We start from the raw sequence: 19,101 nt of genomic DNA, 5'->3' as shown, positions 1-19,101 counted from the left end.
CTCGACCGGTTTCTCTTAGCGCATCGAACAACGCCGACCACCAGTGGGAAGACGCCGGCGGAGCTGTTAATGGGCCGGCAACCGAGAATCCGGCTCAGTGCATTGCGGCAGTCTGAGAGTCATCGGCAGGTCAAGGTGTACCAGGAGAGCTTGACTACGCCAAAGTTTAACACCGGTGACGCTGTGTTCGCCCTGAACTTTGGTCGTGGAGCAACTTGGGTACCAGCTACTGTAGTGCATGTCCACAGCCCTCACAGTTTCGGAGTACAGGTGGATGATGTCGTCTGGAAGCGCCATAGGGACCAACTACGACCGCGGGCGGTGCAGTTTGGCCAAGTACCCGTTTCGTCTTCTGCGGACCAGGCGGTCGCACAGCTGCCTACACCGACCAGTGACCCGCCGACAGTGCTAGATTCTCCTCTACCACTTCCGGACGCTAGCAGCAACAGTAGCACTGTCAGGCCGGATGATACGCTAGCACCAGCAGCAGACGCCGTTGGAGTCGAGACGGCTCCCAGTGTTGTTGCACCGGCACCCTTGCGTCGCTCCGACCGACATGTCTCCGCGCCCAAGCGCTTGATTGAGAACTGCTAAGTATCCGTACTATTGCCTTTGAGTATGTATTGCTTGTCCTGTTACTTTGATCTGATGCGGCCTGAGTGTAGGAAGTGGACATTTCTGGGCCAGATGAATATTCTACATGTAGGTCATGACGAACAGTCTTCACATAAGATTGTTTTCGTTTAATTCATTGAAACATTTGCATGGTTCCTTTTCCGATCTGATCTAATTCCCCAACGCTATGCAATATTGGCTGACTTTATCTGTCATTCCTACCTCGATCTATAGCTCAGCTCTCATGGACTATTCTGGAAGCTGCAGTAACTGTTATAAGTATATGTGTGCAATGTTTTTGAACTTTTTTGCTTTTGTATTATCTGGCCGTGTAGTGTCAACAGCTATATCTGTCGGCGCCAAATTTGAGTGCCTCTTTGCTTATGTTATAATTTTACCCCGGGAAAAATTCTTGGGGGGCGATTGCTGTGTACGTGATGTGATAAGGCGCGCATGCGCGCCTGGGCTCGTGGCTGGTTTTGCATGCTTGCTGTGCTGGACTAGGTCCGAGAATGTGAGCTCTCTTTTCCTTGTCTTTCTGTTCCTTGATTATTACAATAACTGTACGAACCTGAGTAATGCTGTGTGTGGGCCCTTAGGGCCAGACATAACACCACTACACTGCGCTCTCAGCCGACTATACCATCCTGCACACAACCACCACTACACTCCGCTCTCAGCCGACTATACCATCCTACACACAACCACCACTACACTGCGCTCTCAGCCGACTATACCATCCTGCACACAACCACCACTACACTGCGCTCTCAGCCGACTATACCATCCTGCACACAACCACCACTACACTGCGCTCTCAGCCGACTATACCATCCTGCACACAACCACCACTACACTGCGCTCTCAGCCGACTATACCATCCTACACACAACCACCACTACACTGCGCTCTCAGCCGACTATACCATCCTGCACACAACCACCACTACACTGCGCTCTCAGCCGACTATACCATCCTACACACAACCACCACTACACTGCGCTCTCAGCTGACTATACCATCCTGCACACAACCACCACTACACTGCGCTCTCAGCCGACTATACCATCCTGCACACAACCACCACTACACTGCGCTCTCAGCCGACTATACCATCCTGCACACAACCACCACTACACTGCGCTCTCAGCCGACTATACCATCCTGCACACAACCACCACTACACTGCGCTCTCAGCCGACTATACCATCCTGCACACAACCACCACTACACTGCGCTCTCAGCCGACTATACCATCCTGCACACAACCACCACTACACTGCGCTCTCAGCCGACTATACCATCCTGCACACAACCACCACTACACTGCGCTCTCAGCCGACTATACCATCCTGCACACAACCACCACTACACTGCGCTCTCAGCCAACTATACCATCCTGCACACAACCACCACTACACTACGCTCTCAGCCGACTATACCATCCTGCACACAACCACCACTACACTGCGCTCTCAGCCGACTATACCATCCTGCACACAACCACCACTACACTCCGCTCTCAGCCGACTATACCATCCTACACACAACCACCACTACACTGCGCTCTCAGCCGACTATACCATCCTGCACACAACCACCACTACACTGCGCTCTCAGCCGACTATACCATCCTGCACACAACCACCACTACACTGCGCTCTCAGCCGACTATAGACCTTATTCGATCACGTGATTTTTCGGGGCGCCTTCGAGGATGCGCACGCGGCACTCGGACGCGTGATCCGGACGAGTGGCAAAAAGGACTCAGCTGAGCATCACGGAAATTTGTTTTGAATGTATTTTCAATATCGGAGTTCGTCTCCTTCCTTTTCTCGAAGTACTTTCATGCAGGTTTGTCAGGTGTTAGGAGCAGTAAGCAGTCTTCTTGTAGTTTTGAGTGTTCTAGCAGTGATGGCGGTTCAAGACTTGTCCGAAATCTATCGCGATTTGGATAAAGCGGGCAAGACGCGGTATGCCGAGAAGCTGGCGTTTGTCAGGTGTTAGGAGCAGTAAGCAGTCTTCTTGTAGTTTTGAGTGTTCTAGCAGTGATGGCGGTTCAAGAGTTGTCCGAAATCTATCGCGATTTGGATAGAGCGGGCAAGACGCGGTATGCCGAGAAGCTGGCGTTCATCGGCTCGGACCAGGACCCCTACGTGACGAGCAGATCTCTCACGCCTGGTGCCACACCTGATTTCCCCAGCGTGGAGTATCCTGATTTGTACCACTATCTCGTGAACGCGCCGAGTCCCTGCACGAAAGAGGAGATGAAGGCGTACAAAAGCTTGGAGGGGTACCAGTTTTTCGTTGCTGGTTGGGTTGGCAATGTCGTCACCTTTCCTGCAACTGCGGATGGCAAGAGAGCATTTGTGATGGCGAAGGTCCGTCACTCCCAGTCCGTGTCCTCTGCTGAGCTGCAGCCTTGGGTGGCAGCTGACATGGATGGGAGTGTGCTTTGTGCCCACTGTACGTGTATGGCTGGCCTGGGTGAGGCATGCTCCCACATTGCCGCCTTGCTATTTACTCTGGTGGCCAGGACGGATTTCGTGAAAGAAAATTCCGCCTGCACCTCCACGCAATGTCAGTGGATTGCCCCATCCCTGCAGCCTGTGCAGTATGCCAGGATATGCGAGATGGATTTCGCCGCGCCGAGCAGCAAGCGCACTAAGCCAGCAGCAGCCAGTGTGGAGGTCACCACACAACTGCCGACATACACTGTGCCAACCACCAGTGAAGTCAACGAGTTCTTTTCTGGTCTTGCCTCCACGCAGAGCAAGCCAGGGATACTATCAATTGTTCCTGGTTTCTGCGAGAGGTATGTCCCAACCCGCCCAGCTGGGTTCCCAGCTTATATCACCGACCTCTATGATGAGGCAATGCTAGACGCATCACTCGATGTGTTGCTGAACCGGTGTGATGATGTTTTGAAGGGCATGGGAGTGACAGCAGCAGAATCGGCTGCTGTTGAAAAGGCAACCCGCGATCAGAGCAAGAGCAAGCTGTGGTTCAGGTTCCGCGCAGGGCGTGTGACAGCTTCAAAGTTCCGTGATGCTGCTCACACACCCCCTGCGAACCCATCATCATCTCTAATTCGTGCAATTTGCTACCCCGATGCATATCAGTTTTCCTCTGCAGCGACCACTTGGGGTTTGGAGCATGAGCAGACTGCCCGAGACTGCTACGTCAAACTGTTTGAGCCTAACCACTGCGACTTCAAAGTTACTGATTCAGGATTCGTCATCTCCACCACTCATCCGTATCTCGGTGCCAGTCCTGATGGAAACATCAATTGTACTTGCTGCGGATATGGCGTCCTTGAGGTGAAATGCCCTTTCAAAGCCGTGAACAAGTCCTTCCATGATCTGGCAAAGGACACCAACTTCTGTTTGAAGGAGGTCGATGGAAAATTCCATTTGCGCCTTGGTCACAAGTATGCATACCAAGTGCAAGCACAGATGTTTGTATGCAAGGCAGCATATTCGGATTTTGTGGTGTGGAGCGTGCGGGAATGTGTAGTCATCCGCGTTCATCCAGATCCAGATTTCCACAAGACAGTCCAAGCCATCACGTCTTTCTACAAGGCTGGCGTGCTGCCAGAGATTGTCGGCAAGTATTTTACAAAATCCTTCAAATCTACTGCCGCCAATTCTGATGGAGCTGTATGCACTTGCAACGAGGATAAGGACGGCGACGTGGTGGAATGCTCACATCCAGACTGCAGAGTTAAGACGTTTCACTTGGTATGTCTTCGCATGAAGCAGAAACCAAAACGCAAGTGGATATGTGCAGCATGCAAGAAGAAGGAATAACTGTGTGTACGGGTGTGTGTGTGTGTGTGTGTGTGTGTGTGTGTGTGTGTGTGTGTGTGTGTGTGTGTGTGTGTGTGTGCAACGCCATGCTAGATTCTGTTGACTCTCGCTCTTTCTTTCCTCTCTTCTCTCTTTTAGTTGTTGTCTCCCGCTTATGATAGCGGCATGGCCCGATAGGGCAGCTGTACATAGCAGTAGTAGTAGTGTATGTGTGTGTGTGTGTGTGTGTGTGTGTGTGCATACATGCATGTATCCTGATGCAATTATGTAACTAGGAGCTATGCCCAACCCACCAAAACTCTCACTTCTCACACAAATGATTGCACCATACATGTACATAGAAATCAACAGCCATGCTCATGCATGGCTGCAGGATCATACATTCCACCATGTCAGAAATTTGAACTTGAGTCAATATGACCACTGGGGCTTGTTATTATTATGTGCAGGCAAGCGAAAAAGATGAAATCATATGATGATTTCAAGTTGTGCTTTTTGAAACATGACGTGTGTGTGTGTATGTGTCTGTGTGTGTGTGTGTGTGTGTGTGTGTGTGTGTGTGTGTGTGTGTGTGTGTGTGTGTAATGGAGTGTGATTGATTGAGATTTACACATTGGTGCTAACTAGACACAGGGACAAAAGCCGTTCTTCGAGGGAGTGGTAAAATACAAGTAACATAATTTGCATTGCACTCCTGTCCAGGTAATCTATGCAGCAACAACATGCCACACGTTCCACAATACGGGACAAAAAAAGTAAAAAACAAGTCAATACTTCAGTACTTCTACTGGAAAGGCACCACTGAGTCGCAGCAGTTGCACAGCGCAGAGCACACCAGGACAATCTTGTCGATGGTGCACACTCCTGTTGAGGCATCACTCATCAGCATGTTCACTGGCAGGGTTGACTGCAGAATAGTGTACTTCTGCCGCAAGTTGCCGATAACACGTTCCACATGGATTCGTAGCCGAGACAGCTTCCTGGCCTTCTCAATGCTGATTCTCGACAGTTGCTTCTTGCCTCTTGTGAACGGAGGTATGACCAGCTCAGCGCAGTGCAGGCCAACGGCATCACTGACCGTGAATCCCCGGTCTGCCATTAGCTGATCACCCGGCAATAGCTTGTCCAACAGCCCGCAATGCTCCGTGATGTACTTATCCGATGTCCGGCCACCCCATCCTTTGGAGATGAAGGAAATAGTGCCTTGCGGGGTGATACCAATAAGAAATTTAACCGTGTTGTGGTGTTTGTAATTAGAGAAGGTTTGAGCCCTGGCCATCAGATCATGTGGCCTTTCGCAAAACACTTCAAAACAATCAATAATGCAAATGCACTTCCCAAAATGTCCGCGAAACTCCAATGGCATCGTGCGGTACAGTTCGGAGCGCTCTGGCCAGATGATCAACGGCTGCAGCCTGCCATAAAGGACGTGGATCCATTTGTGGAAGTACTTTGAGACGGTAGACTGGCTGATGCCGAAGCGATGTGCTAGATCTTGATCGTGCAAGTTGAGGCGCAGCTTCATCAGGACAATAATAAACTGCGCAAAGGACGGAAGTGCCGCTCGGTGGTGGTCGGGGATGTCCTTGCCAGCAAATGCGAACACTTTCTCCAGCACAGCAAAAGATGGGAGGCCAGTTTCATATCTCACCATGTCATCATTGGACTTGAATCCTGATATGATGGAAGACATTGCCGCCTCTGATTTTTGATGTTTCACAGTGGCTTCCAGGTGCTGTACTTTGACGGTGAGAGCAGAAATAGCAGATTTCTGTTCCTGCAACTGACCATTCAGCTGGCATTTGTCCTCTTCCAGCTGTGCCACTCTCGCCTGAAGCAAGGCTAGATCGTCATTTTCTTGTTCAGCACTATTGTCGACATGGCTGCTGGCTTCAGTGAGCTCTGGCTGAGCTGGGGACGCTGGCTCAACAGAGTCTGACGAACATGAATCTCTCGGCGCACTCTCCTCTTCGATTTCCTTGTCAGCATTACAGTCACTTTCTCCAGTCAGCACGGGCTCATGATTGCCATGGCAGGTATCTTCAGGCTGAGCTGTTGGCTTTGAAGCTGCATGCCGTCGACGTCGGGCCTTGTGGCGATCAAATTTTACGTAAGCTTTCTCACCATTTACTCGACCCTCGTCTGAAAAAACAGACGGGACGAAATCAGGGGATAGTGGATCGTCGCTCTTCTTGAACCTTACAAAGTGATCGCAGCACACCCAACTGGAAGCGTTGGGCTGCCAGTTCTTGCGCTTCAGCGCAGCAATCCACTTTGCTCTCCTGAGCTGATTAGTTGGGAACTTATAAAAGCTCTTTCCACCGCCTTTCGCGAAACGGTTAGCGCAACCAACTGCACAGCAACTCTTCACCATACTACTACACTCCCTACCCACGTCTCCCTGACCAACGACAGTGACAGCTACCCAGAACAATTCCAAAGCTCTCCTCCAAACACACTTGCCCACAACTATCAACACGCACTTTCAAAACAAAACACTTCTTGCCACTCGTCCAGTTTTTCGTAGGTTCGTGACTGGGGTCCACGTGACCCGTGACGTGTATCGAATAAGGTCTATACCATCCTGCACACAACCACCACTACACTGCGCTCTCAGCCGACTATACCATCCTACACACAACCACCACTACACTGCGCTCTCAGCCGACTATACCATCCTGCACACAACCACCACTACACTGCGCTCTCAGCCGACTATACCATCCTACACACAACCACCACTACACTGCGCTCTCAGCTGACTATACCATCCTGCACACAACCACCACTACACTGCGCTCTCAGCCGACTATACCATCCTGCACACAACCACCACTACACTGCGCTCTCAGCCGACTATACCATCCTACACACAACCACCACTACACTGCGCTCTCAGCCGACTATACCATCCTGCACACAACCACCACTACACTGCGCTCTCAGCCGACTATACCATCCTGCACACAACCACCACTACACTGCGCTCTCAGCCGACTATACCATCCTGCACACAACCACCACTACTGCGAGGACTGAGAGCGCAGCGTAGTGGTGGAGGTGATTCTGAACATTTTCTTCAATGGCCGAGTGCCTGTCGCACCCTGCAATATTAGATGACACGATGAAATTAAATTCTCCGCAATGTCTGCGTGTTCAGTTCTCACCATTGCACCTCAACTTGACCTGGTATTCCGTGCCGGTGAGGGTGCTCTTTAGCTTAGTGTACGTGGGCGCAGTGCACGGCTGGCTGAGGTTGGCGCAGCTCATCTGGAAATGACGCCGCGCCGTGTAGTGCACACCGGCCAATGTGACCGTGTCACTGCTGCGCGTAATGTAGCGCCGGCTGGTGCGAATGGTCAGCTCGTTCTCGTCCGGCGGCCCGTAGCCCAAGCTGTTACATACGTGCTGGAGAGGAGCAAACACATACATACGCACACACACACACACACATGCACACACACGTACGTGTACACGCACACATACACACACGCAAGTGTACACACACACACACATCACCACCACCACATATGCACACAGACGCACACACGCGTGCGCACACACACAAGTTTCTCGACAATGTCTGCGTGTTCAGCTCTCACCATTGCACCTCAACTTGACCACACAAGTTTCCACACACACAAGTTTCACTCTAAGACCTTGTTTAGCTGGCTCTGGCCCAAATAGTAGACACACAAAGAGAAGAAACAAAGCGCTGCTGCTGTAACTCTGAGTTTCATGCGCTAGCGATCATCAGACAGCACAACAGCACACTCTGTCTAGCTGCCAACTCCTCTCTTTCTCTTTCTCTTTCTCTCTCTCTCTCTCTCTCTCTCTCTCTCTCTCTCTCTCTCTCTCTCTCTCTCTCTCTCTCTCTCTCTCTCTCTCTCTATCTATCTCTCTGTCTCTGTCTCTCTCTCTGTCTCTCTCTGTCTCTGTCTCTGTCTCTCTCTCTCTGTCTCTCTCTGTCTCTCTCTCTCTCTGTCTCTCTGCCCCTCTGTCTGTCTGTCTGTCTGTCTGTCTGTCTGTCTGTCTGTCTGTCTGTCTGTCTGTCTGTCTGTCTGTCTGTCTGTCTGTCTGTCTGTCTCTCTCTCAACACTGTACTCACCAGTGCCAGGTTGAAGTTCCACCCTGCCTGTATGATTGGCAGGTACGCATCAGTCGTGAGTGCCTGTCGCCATACAGGACCGGAGCACACGGCTGGGTATAAGCTGATATCAGTGCCGGCCACCATGGCGTTAGATATCGTGACTGACAATGCTAATGCTGTGCAGCAGGGCAGACGGGGGAATGACAACATGAACAGCAACACACCTCTGTTATGTGACCGCTGTAACAAGAGACAGCACCTGGGTTATGTGGCCACTGTAACAAGAGACAGCACCTGTGTTACGTGACCGCTGTAACAAGAGACAGCACCTGGGTTATGTGACCGCTGTAACAAGAGACAGCACCTGTGATGAGAGACCGCTCATATCATACCCCATACCATACTGTAAAAGCAGAAATTTTCGGCAGTGTTTCATTTTCGGTAACTCTGGTGCCGAAATTTTTACCGAAAATAAAACTACACGTACACTTACCTGGAGAACGGGTTTACCGAAAATTTCCCTCCACCGAACTGCCGGTTTTGGAGAATACCGAAAATTTTACACCAGCGAAAATTTCTGCTTTTACAGTACATCACCATACATGATCAATTGATCATACATGTTAACCTGTGTGGAAGACCACCTGTCTATAAGAACTGATTTTCTGTGTATCAGAGTGGACACCAGACTAACCATACTACTCAGAGATGTCACACACACGCTACGACCAGCACAGCAATGGTCGTACCACTTTTCGTCCGGGATGGTCCGCCCAGAGCACCTGTAGAGCGCCCAACACGTGCCCTGTTGGCCGAAAAACCCAGTTTTCTTCCCCTCCCCCCTGGGGGGGGGGGGGGACCCCCGTTGTACCACACCACTCCCCACTACCATGTGATGTCCCTGCTACTGACTAAAATATCACAAGCCAGGCACATCATGAGGCACAAGCTAGAATACGACAGTTGACAGAAAGAAGGAGAATAACATTCAAACCTACCATGGTAATATAAACTAAACAACACACAGAGACAAGACTGCCAGCTACTCCGCCGCAGTGGCGTTGCTTTTAACCGAACCCCGGCCATCGCTGGAGACCTAGAAGCCGCCGTCCTGCATAGCAAACACAGAGTACGTACGCATATACACATGCACATACAAGTGAGCACACCCACACACACACACACACACACACACACACACCACCCACACACAAGCACATACACACACACAAGATACGCATCAGGCCCGCTGGGCCACGATCCCCTCCATTCCGGTCTGTAGCATTCCTGTGACGGGATTCTGGTGTACGAGTCGTGTAGTGCTAACGGTTGAGCTGTAAGGCACCTACTCCTTCAGCCGTACCCAAATGTGTGCAATGTGCAGCAACAATCACCCTAGTTTCAGACACCAGCCGCGTTCAAAGGATGCGATATGCCAGGTTAGTCGTGGCATGGCATACTGGCCAACCCTCCCGGTTTTCCCGGGAAAATCCCGGGAAATCCACACTACTCCCGGGGTCCCGGGGATTTCAAGCAAACTCCCGGAAAAGTCACAGTTTTGTCTGATACAGGATTTTCCCGAAAACTCCATGGATTCTCCTCGAATGTCCCGGTTTTTTCAAAATATGTACGGTGCCCACTCGTCCTTCGAACTGTGCACGGCACTTTCAAGATCTGAACAGCCTAGGCTGCAAGATCTGCACTGACAGGCGGGCGCTGACTGATCGAACTGCACTGCAGGGTCGAACTGTGCTGTACGACTCTACTACGAGTACGCAGATCTGCAGAGTCGAACGGTTTTTTTGGCGGGAAAAGCTCTTTTTCACTTGTGTTTGTGCCATCCACGGATTTTGAGAGAAATCCAGGGATTCTGCATGTCTTGTCAAGGGATTGAGATTTTGGTGGTTGGTTGGGCTGTTATCGGATCGATCTACCCAACCGATCAATACTGGTTTTGCAAAACTTCCTGGGATGAACCTTTCGATGACAGCAGAGAGATGGTGATCAAGACGCGCGATGTGTTTCAACCACCATCTCTCTCCTAATTGAAGTGCTAGTATATTATGATGCTGCATTGGAGCATTCACATTTGATGACAGCCGAATCCTGTACCCCTTTCAATACAGGCAGTATGTTTGTGTGGTGTGTGTGTGGGGGAGGCCGGGGGGGGGGGGGGGGGGGGGGGGGGCACTCATGCCTTTATCAACGTTTCTTTTGAGTATGTCCAAAATAGGATAAAAGTAATTCATTGGAGGAGAGTTTATAATTATGTATGGCAATTGCTACAAATCATCAATCGCCACACTGTCCTGAAGTGTAGGCAACTGGACTGGGCACAGCTGCTGCTACTGAGATGTGCCACCGTGCTGTGCTCCCATTCGCACTGGAAACGTAGCTGAGGATCATGCTGCTCATATCACAGAGCTCCCAGCAAACTGAACAAACCGTGCAGGGTGCAGTCCACCTGTTGTTGTTTCTTCAGCAGCCTGACTCCTGGCCTAGAGAGTAGAGTGTCCAGTGCTTGTGGTGTGCGGTGTCACAGTCCACACTATGCAGGCATCTATGCAACCACCTAGGCTAGAACAGTTACTGTAGTGTAGGATTACTAGAAAATTAATACAAGTCTCCGAGCCTGTACATGTGTGCCACCCACACAGCCAATACAACAATAATTATGACTACATTCATACATATTCAGTCTGCACACACCTAATAATTATTACATTCTGACACAGCCACTAGAACTACAATGTAATATCGTTGTATTTGTACACTATTTTTACAGTACAGCTACAGTGCAGAATGATTGACAGAATCTGCCATTGTAAACAAAGATAATTTTATTATTTTGGGGTTGCCGGTTCAGCGGGTGGGCATCTCGTCGCCAGAGTGATTCTCAGCGGGATCCTACACTAGTCGTTTCACGCACCAGCACCGGAACATGACCGATTTCCGCTGCTGGCCTGCACTGATAACAATACACTGTGATAAATCGGCAACGCCGCTACGGCGCTAGCTCATCGCAGCTCATCGCAACCAGCATCAGATCGCCAGCGGAAGGCCAGAACTTGAAGTTGCAGAACAGAAGACTGTCACCTCGCTTCCAAAACACGGGGCCGATGAATGATTCTGGATTTGGATCTGAAAACCTCATTCCAAGCACTTGCGCTAAACTTTTATGAAAGCGTTGCTTTCTCTGCTGCTGCTGTGAGTATTCCTCGCACAACTGCAAATCGTCAACAGCGTAGATAGATCGACGCGATCTCTTCGCTCGACACAGCGGATGCCATCGATACGAAACCGGCACCTCTTTCAAGAAGCACGAGCAGACTATTACAGTATTACGCAAGACATGACAAATATCGCTGGGGTATTTTCAATACTACTATACTACATAGAACTCTCCTAGTCGCTGCATGCAGCTGGCAAACATCGATCGTCCGTGTCGGTGGTCTAAGAATCTCTCCAAGTTCACTGTAACAATGAGTGAGTGCACAGCGATGTCTACTACTACTACTAGTAATCAACTCAATCATTGTGAAGCAACTCTCAAGCTCTCGCGCGGCTACATCATGCAGATCGAGCCAAGTAAGCCGAGTAACCCCGCAGCGGAGGTATTTTTACTCGACATTTCCCAACTGTTCACCGGTGCTTTGTTTCACAAGAGCTCGCATTCAGACATGCTAAACAAGATCTTCTTGCCATAAGCCTACACGTACACCTAGCCCAGCGTGGTGTAGAGAACAACCAGTCCGCGCAACAGAAAGCAACACAATGCCTTACTTCACGAAACTGAACCGACCCGTGTACGCGAAGTTACAAGTAAAGTGGAACGACACGCCAATTTCGAATTTCGATCTGGGGCAACCCAGCAGCTAACTGCACGCCTGAACTACTTACTTTAGCTGAAGACACCTCCGCGCCTGCCGATTCCATCACTCAGGCCACACTAATACGGTACTCGTAGGCTCAACCAGAGACACACTGGCAATGAAATAAACACTTAGGGCCGCACACAACACTGCCAATCTGTCCCATAACCTTGACAAACGTCGTATGAATGAACATACTTATCGGGTAATTATGACTATTATTTTAGGCGACCTCCGCGCTCAGTTTCGCTCCACTCGCACTCACCTTTTTTCAAATTTCTCACCCTGCCACTCTGCCGCCAGCTAGAACAGCCACGCTTTGATCCCAGCTTGCTGCTCCTGCACTGTACTGTGGCCCTAGGCTGAGGTTCTACTCGTCTTGACGAATTCCAGCCTTTCTATCTCACACCTATCCGTCCAGATCACCACGTGCTCGCGCCCGACTCAGAGAAAATCAGCGCTGACTTCAGCAGCTAATTATTTGCTCCACGTGTATTCTTACTCATAGGAAATCTCTTCCTCTCTCCACACGGCTTCTCTTCTACTATGTTGGGTGTGACAACAGCAACAGAATATCTCCACTTGAAATTGCTACAAAACTCAAAAGGCAACGAGCACGATGATGAAAAACTACAATGCAGTTATCCCTAGCTGGTCTGCGCCTACAGAGTAGAGAGATTGCAACTCTTTCAATGAACTGACAACACAAACTGGAAAAGCGACAGCTCAGAAGAACCGCGCTGACATGTACCTCTAGAAACATGCAAACACCCACGTAACGACGTCATTCGGAGGCACGCCGTACATAATGCACAATGCTCCACGCGCGCTGAGCTGAGCATATCGTATGGCGCGCGCTGGCAAAGACCACATAAAAAGCCATTTCGGCGCGTTTCCATACGTGTACATATGTACGCATGACGCGCGCATCACGACATCGCATCGCAGAATGCAAATCGCACGTGCACATTCGTACATACCCTGTACGACTCTTGCATGCATGTGTAGACCTACGTGTACGAGTACTCGACTCGGAGTACATGTGTGTCATGTAGACCCACTTCGGCACTTGCCTTTCCTGGAGTTTCCCTGCATGTGTACCAGTGTACATCATGTACATGTAGATATGTACGACTACACCGTACCGTGCGAAGATTTTGTGTCGTGTTCGAACAACAGTTTTATTTGGGCATTGCTGTGTTTCACACGAGGCGTTTCACCATGTACCAGGGGGGTTATCATGGTTATGTACTCTTCCCGTATGTCACATGACTGTCGCCTTGGAGTCGACCAATGACAGATCAAATTACGCGGGCTGGAAAGCGCGATCCTGCCTGATGAATGGTGATGGAACTAGTTCCACTGCCCGTCGTCAAGTGACGACGGGCAGTGGACGGAATCCACTGCCCGTCGTCACTTGACGACGGGCAGTGGACAGAATCCACTGCCCGTCGTCACTTGACGACGGGCAGTGGACAGAATCCACTCATGAGTCTACCATTTCAATGACAAGCTTCTGTGGTCTGAAAGTACATGCAAAAGTCGTGTACTGAGTCTGTAGTCCGTGTCCGGTTGTCGAAGTCACTCTCACACAGCTCACACTGACACAGCCTCATACAGCCATACAGGACTCGTGTCAAGTCACAGAATGGTTCATGTAAACTCAAACGTCAAAGATTGTGAGTGATCTCCTTGGCTTGGGTGCATACGGGAAACACGTTCCAGTCACTCATACTCGGTCAGCACCGCTGCTCATCCAGCCCTTGCCGCTATCGCGGCGCGGGCAGGATTCCGCGGTACTGCCCTCATACTCGTGCAGGAACCTGTACTTGCCGTCTTGGTTTCACTAGTCTTTCAACCCGAGTCCAGTTTCGGGTAATCATCTAGTTTAGGGTCCCAAATTATTTCGCACTTTCCCAGTGTTCTGTGTACTTTCTGTGTACTTGAGAGCGTGGTTGAGTGTGTTTCGAAGTTTTGTGTCCTTTATAGAGTTGGTTCCTTTGACTTTGTGGTAATTGTAATGCGTAGCCGAGTGGTATAAGGTGCAGTGCGTGACTGCGTGTGCGTGTTCATGTGACCACTTTGTTGATCCGGATGATCGAAGCATCCATACCAAGAGTACATGGTTTTCATGTACTCTTGTCCATACCAACAATGTCGAAAATATGTGGATGCGTGCGAAGCGCCAGCTCAAACGCAACTTCGGCACGTCTCGCGAGTTGTTTCCAACCTACCTCTGCGACTTCGTGTGGAGGCAAAGAGTTCGAGAGGAACGAAACACCTTCGGCTCCCTGCTCCGCAGCATTCATCAGCAGTACAGTACAACACAGGCCCTGTCTGATCGGTTCTGATGAAAAAAATCCATATCAACAGCTACTGTGTTTTTGATCTTGATTTGCAAATTTCTGGGGTTGACACGCTCTCACGTACACAGAAAGTACACAGAACACTGGGAAAGTGCGAAATAATTTGGGACCCTAAACTACATGTAGATGATTAGATTACCCAGTTTCGACCCACCATAATCAGTAGCAACCATGTACAGTACAAGCTGTGAGGGTGACTGTAAGTGTAATGTGCGCGGTCTAAGGCAAGGAGGCAGCTACCCACAGTCAGTCAACGAACGTTTCAGAACTTACTCCGGCACGGCCTGGAGGTTATCTTATATCAAATATTCCTAAGTGAACAGAACTCTATCTTGCTCTCTCTCTCTCTGACATGAGCTAATCTGATGGTGGCAGAAAAGATAGCAGCTTTTATACTTTATAGGCAAGCAAAGTATGTATAGCAAAGCAGGCGAAGGTAGGGAACTAAGGTTGGTAATCCATTGCAGTGATTACGAAATCATCCTCCTACTAGTCCTAGTACAAGTAACAGTGGAGAAGTAAACCTAGAGCATCATTGCTATACAGATAGATGAAGTGAGCATTGCGTAACATTAACATAATAGACACCGGCCTTAGCAAAAAAACGTTATGTTGTAACGATATTATCGTAATATAAGGGGGAAAATACCGTGATTTTGGTTCGACCTTTAGCAAGATGCACGCTATTTTTAGTACGCTGTTGCCACGAGAGTAGCTTTGATTTCGCGCGGTACGAGTACAACCATTTTTGTCACCATATATGTGTTGATTCTTCACAAAATGTGTTATTTTGCCCGTACAAGAGGCTCAGTTTTCCGTGTGAAAAAAAAAATTTGTCACCATATACGCGATACAAGGTGAAATGCGTACGGACTATGCTATATTTGGCCAAAACACGTACCGTTGGTCACAACCAGGGAGTAGTACAATAGTAGTAGTAGTAGTAGTAGTAGTAGTAGTAGTAGTAGTAGTAGTAGTAGTAGTAGTAGTAGTAGTAGTAGTAGTAGTAGTAGTAGTAGTAGTAGTAGTAGTAGTAGTAGTAGTAGTAGTAGTAGTAGTAGTAGTAGTAGTAGTAGTAGTAGTAGTAGTAGTAGTAGTAGTAGTAGTAGTAGTAGTAGTAGTAGTAGTAGTAGTAGTAGTAGTAGTAGTAGTAGTAGTAGTAGTAGTAGTAGTAGTAGTAGTAGTAGTAGTAGTAGTAGTAGTAGTAGTAGTAGTAGTAGTAGTAGTAGTAGTAGTAGTAGTAGTAGTAGTAGTAGTAGTAGTAGTAGTAGTAGTAGTAGTAGTAGTAGTAGTAGTAGTAGTAGTAGTAGTAGTAGTAGTAGTAGTAGTAGTAGTAGTAGTAGTAGTAGTAGTAGTAGTAGTAGTAGTAGTAGTAGTAGTAGTAGTAGTAGTAGTAGTAGTAGTAGTAGTAGTAGTAGTAGTAGTAGTAGTAGTAGTAGTAGTAGTAGTAGTAGTAGTAGTAGTAGTAGTAGTAGTAGTAGTAGTAGTAGTAGTAGTAGTAGTAGTAGTAGTAGTAGTAGTAGTAGTAGTAGTAGTAGTAGTAGTAGTAGTAGTAGTAGTAGTAGTAGTAGTAGTAGTAGTAGTAGTAGTAGTAGTAGTAGTAGTAGTAGTAGTAGTAGTAGTAGTAGTAGTAGTAGTAGTAGTAGTAGTAGTAGTAGTAGTAGTAGTAGTAGTAGTAGTAGTAGTAGTAGTAGTAGTAGTAGTAGTAGTAGTAGTAGTAGTAGTAGTAGTAGTAGTAGTAGTAGTAGTAGTAGTAGTAGTAGTAGTAGTAGTAGTAGTAGTAGTAGTAGTAGTAGTAGTAGTAGTAGTAGTAGTAGTAGTAGTAGTAGTAGTAGTAGTAGTAGTAGTAGTAGTAGTAGTAGTAGTAGTAGTAGTAGTAGTAGTAGTAGTAGTAGTAGTAGTAGTAGTAGTAGTAGTAGTAGTAGTAGTAGTAGTAGTAGTAGTAGTAGTAGTAGTAGTAGTAGTAGTAGTAGTAGTAGTAGTAGTAGTAGTAGTAGTAGTAGTAGTAGTAGTAGTAGTAGTAGTAGTAGTAGTAGTAGTAGTAGTAGTAGTAGTAGTAGTAGTAGTAGTAGTAGTAGTAGTAGTAGTAGTAGTAGTAGTAGTAGTAGTAGTAGTAGTAGTAGTAGTAGTAGTAGTAGTAGTAGTAGTAGTAGTAGTAGTAGTAGTAGTAGTAGTAGTAGTAGTAGTAGTAGTAGTAGTAGTAGTAGTAGTAGTAGTAGTAGTAGTAGTAGTAGTAGTAGTAGTAGTAGTAGTAGTAGTAGTAGTAGTAGTAGTAGTAGTAGTAGTAGTAGTAGTAGTAGTAGTAGTAGTAGTAGTAGTAGTAGTAGTAGTAGTAGTAGTAGTAGTAGTAGTAGTAGTAGTAGTAGTAGTAGTAGTAGTAGTAGTAGTAGTAGTAGTAGTAGTAGTAGTAGTAGTAGTAGTAGTAGTAGTAGTAGTAGTAGTAGTAGTAGTAGTAGTAGTAGTAGTAGTAGTAGTAGTAGTAGTAGTAGTAGTAGTAGTAGTAGTAGTAGTAGTAGTAGTAGTAGTAGTAGTAGTAGTAGTAGTAGTAGTAGTAGTAGTAGTAGTAGTAGTAGTAGTAGTAGTAGTAGTAGTAGTAGTAGTAGTAGTAGTAGTAGTAGTAGTAGTAGTAGTAGTAGTAGTAGTAGTAGTAGTAGTAGTAGTAGTAGTAGTAGTAGTAGTAGTAGTAGTAGTAGTAGTAGTAGTAGTAGTAGTAGTAGTAGTAGTAGTAGTAGTAGTAGTAGTAGTAGTAGTAGTAGTAGTAGTAGTAGTAGTAGTAGTAGTAGTAGTAGTAGTAGTAGTAGTAGTAGTAGTAGTAGTAGTAGTAGTAGTAGTAGTAGTAGTAGTAGTAGTAGTAGTAGTAGTAGTAGTAGTAGTAGTAGTAGTAGTAGTAGTAGTAGTAGTAGTAGTAGTAGTAGTAGTAGTAGTAGTAGTAGTAGTAGTAGTAGTAGTAGTAGTAGTAGTAGTAGTAGTAGTAGTAGTAGTAGTAGTAGTAGTAGTAGTAGTAGTAGTAGTAGTAGTAGTAGTAGTAGTAGTAGTAGTAGTAGTAGTAGTAGTAGTAGTAGTAGTAGTAGTAGTAGTAGTAGTAGTAGTAGTAGTAGTAGTAGTAGTAGTAGTAGTAGTAGTAGTAGTAGTAGTAGTAGTAGTAGTAGTAGTAGTAGTAGTAGTAGTAGTAGTAGTAGTAGTAGTAGTAGTAGTAGTAGTAGTAGTAGTAGTAGTAGTAGTAGTAGTAGTAGTAGTAGTAGTAGTAGTAGTAGTAGTAGTAGTAGTAGTAGTAGTAGTAGTAGTAGTAGTAGTAGTAGTAGTAGTAGTAGTAGTAGTAGTAGTAGTAGTAGTAGTAGTAGTAGTAGTAGTAGTAGTAGTAGTAGTAGTAGTAGTAGTAGTAGTAGTAGTAGTAGTAGTAGTAGTAGTAGTAGTAGTAGTAGTAGTAGTAGTAGTAGTAGTAGTAGTAGTAGTAGTAGTAGTAGTAGTAGTAGTAGTAGTAGTAGTAGTAGTAGTAGTAGTAGTAGTAGTAGTAGTAGTAGTAGTAGTAGTAGTAGTAGTAGTAGTAGTAGTAGTAGTAGTAGTAGTAGTAGTAGTAGTAGTAGTAGTAGTAGTAGTAGTAGTAGTAGTAGTAGTAGTAGTAGTAGTAGTAGTAGTAGTAGTAGTAGTAGTAGTAGTAGTAGTAGTAGTAGTAGTAGTAGTAGTAGTAGTAGTAGTAGTAGTAGTAGTAGTAGTAGTAGTAGTAGTAGTAGTAGTAGTAGTAGTAGTAGTAGTAGTAGTAGTAGTAGTAGTAGTAGTAGTAGTAGTAGTAGTAGTAGTAGTAGTAGTAGTAGTAGTAGTAGTAGTAGTAGTAGTAGTAGTAGTAGTAGTAGTAGTAGTAGTAGTAGTAGTAGTAGTAGTAGTAGTAGTAGTAGTAGTAGTAGTAGTAGTAGTAGTAGTAGTAGTAGTAGTAGTAGTAGTAGTAGTAGTAGTAGTAGTAGTAGTAGTAGTAGTAGTAGTAGTAGTAGTAGTAGTAGTAGTAGTAGTAGTAGTAGTAGTAGTAGTAGTAGTAGTAGTAGTAGTAGTAGTAGTAGTAGTAGTAGTAGTAGTAGTAGTAGTAGTAGTAGTAGTAGTAGTAGTAGTAGTAGTAGTAGTAGTAGTAGTAGTAGTAGTAGTAGTAGTAGTAGTAGTAGTAGTAGTAGTAGTAGTAGTAGTAGTAGTAGTAGTAGTAGTAGTAGTAGTAGTAGTAGTAGTAGTAGTAGTAGTAGTAGTAGTAGTAGTAGTAGTAGTAGTAGTAGTAGTAGTAGTAGTAGTAGTAGTAGTAGTAGTAGTAGTAGTAGTAGTAGTAGTAGTAGTAGTAGTAGTAGTAGTAGTAGTAGTAGTAGTAGTAG

General features: G+C 46.8%; 3 protein-coding genes across 5 annotated transcripts in view; 1 reads left to right on the top strand and 2 right to left on the bottom strand.

The window, feature by feature from the left end:
- LOC135828442 (deleted in malignant brain tumors 1 protein-like) overlaps nt 1-13,109 on the bottom strand; it is a 32,136-nt gene extending 19,027 nt beyond the window's left edge. Inside the window, exons 1-4 of one of the 3 annotated variants that reach the window (XM_065340892.1) lie at nt 12,652-13,109; nt 9,513-9,625; nt 8,533-8,690; nt 7,592-7,832 (exon numbers count right to left, since the gene is read on the bottom strand). In XM_065340892.1, the coding sequence (XP_065196964.1) occupies nt 7,592-7,832; nt 8,533-8,690; nt 9,513-9,600 (487 nt within the window). In that variant the 5' untranslated portion in view covers nt 9,601-9,625; nt 12,652-13,109. Of the gene's footprint in view, nt 1-7,591; nt 7,833-8,532; nt 8,691-9,512; nt 9,626-12,414; nt 12,562-12,651 lie in introns of those variants that run through there. The other 2 variants (XM_065340894.1, XM_065340893.1) reach the window with 2 other exon arrangements.
- LOC135828443 (uncharacterized) lies at nt 2,511-4,741 on the top strand. Its single transcript, XM_065340895.1, has one exon. It carries the CDS (start codon nt 2,667-2,669, stop codon nt 4,422-4,424), a length of 1,758 nt encoding a protein of 585 aa, XP_065196967.1. The 5' UTR covers nt 2,511-2,666; the 3' UTR covers nt 4,425-4,741.
- Nucleotides 4,824-6,798, bottom strand: LOC135828444 (uncharacterized). Its single transcript, XM_065340896.1, has one exon. The coding sequence runs from the start codon at nt 6,796-6,798 to the stop codon at nt 5,209-5,211; it is 1,590 nt and encodes a 529-aa protein (XP_065196968.1). The 3' UTR covers nt 4,824-5,208.
- Nucleotides 13,110-19,101: the final 5,992 nt, after the last annotated feature.

This window comes from Sycon ciliatum, chromosome 12, assembly GCF_964019385.1.
Source record: "Sycon ciliatum chromosome 12, ocSycCili1.1, whole genome shotgun sequence".
Taxonomy (NCBI): Eukaryota; Metazoa; Porifera; class Calcarea; order Leucosolenida; family Sycettidae; genus Sycon; species Sycon ciliatum.
Note: the sequence above shows the minus strand (reverse complement) of the source record. Positions and strands in the feature narration are given on the sequence as shown.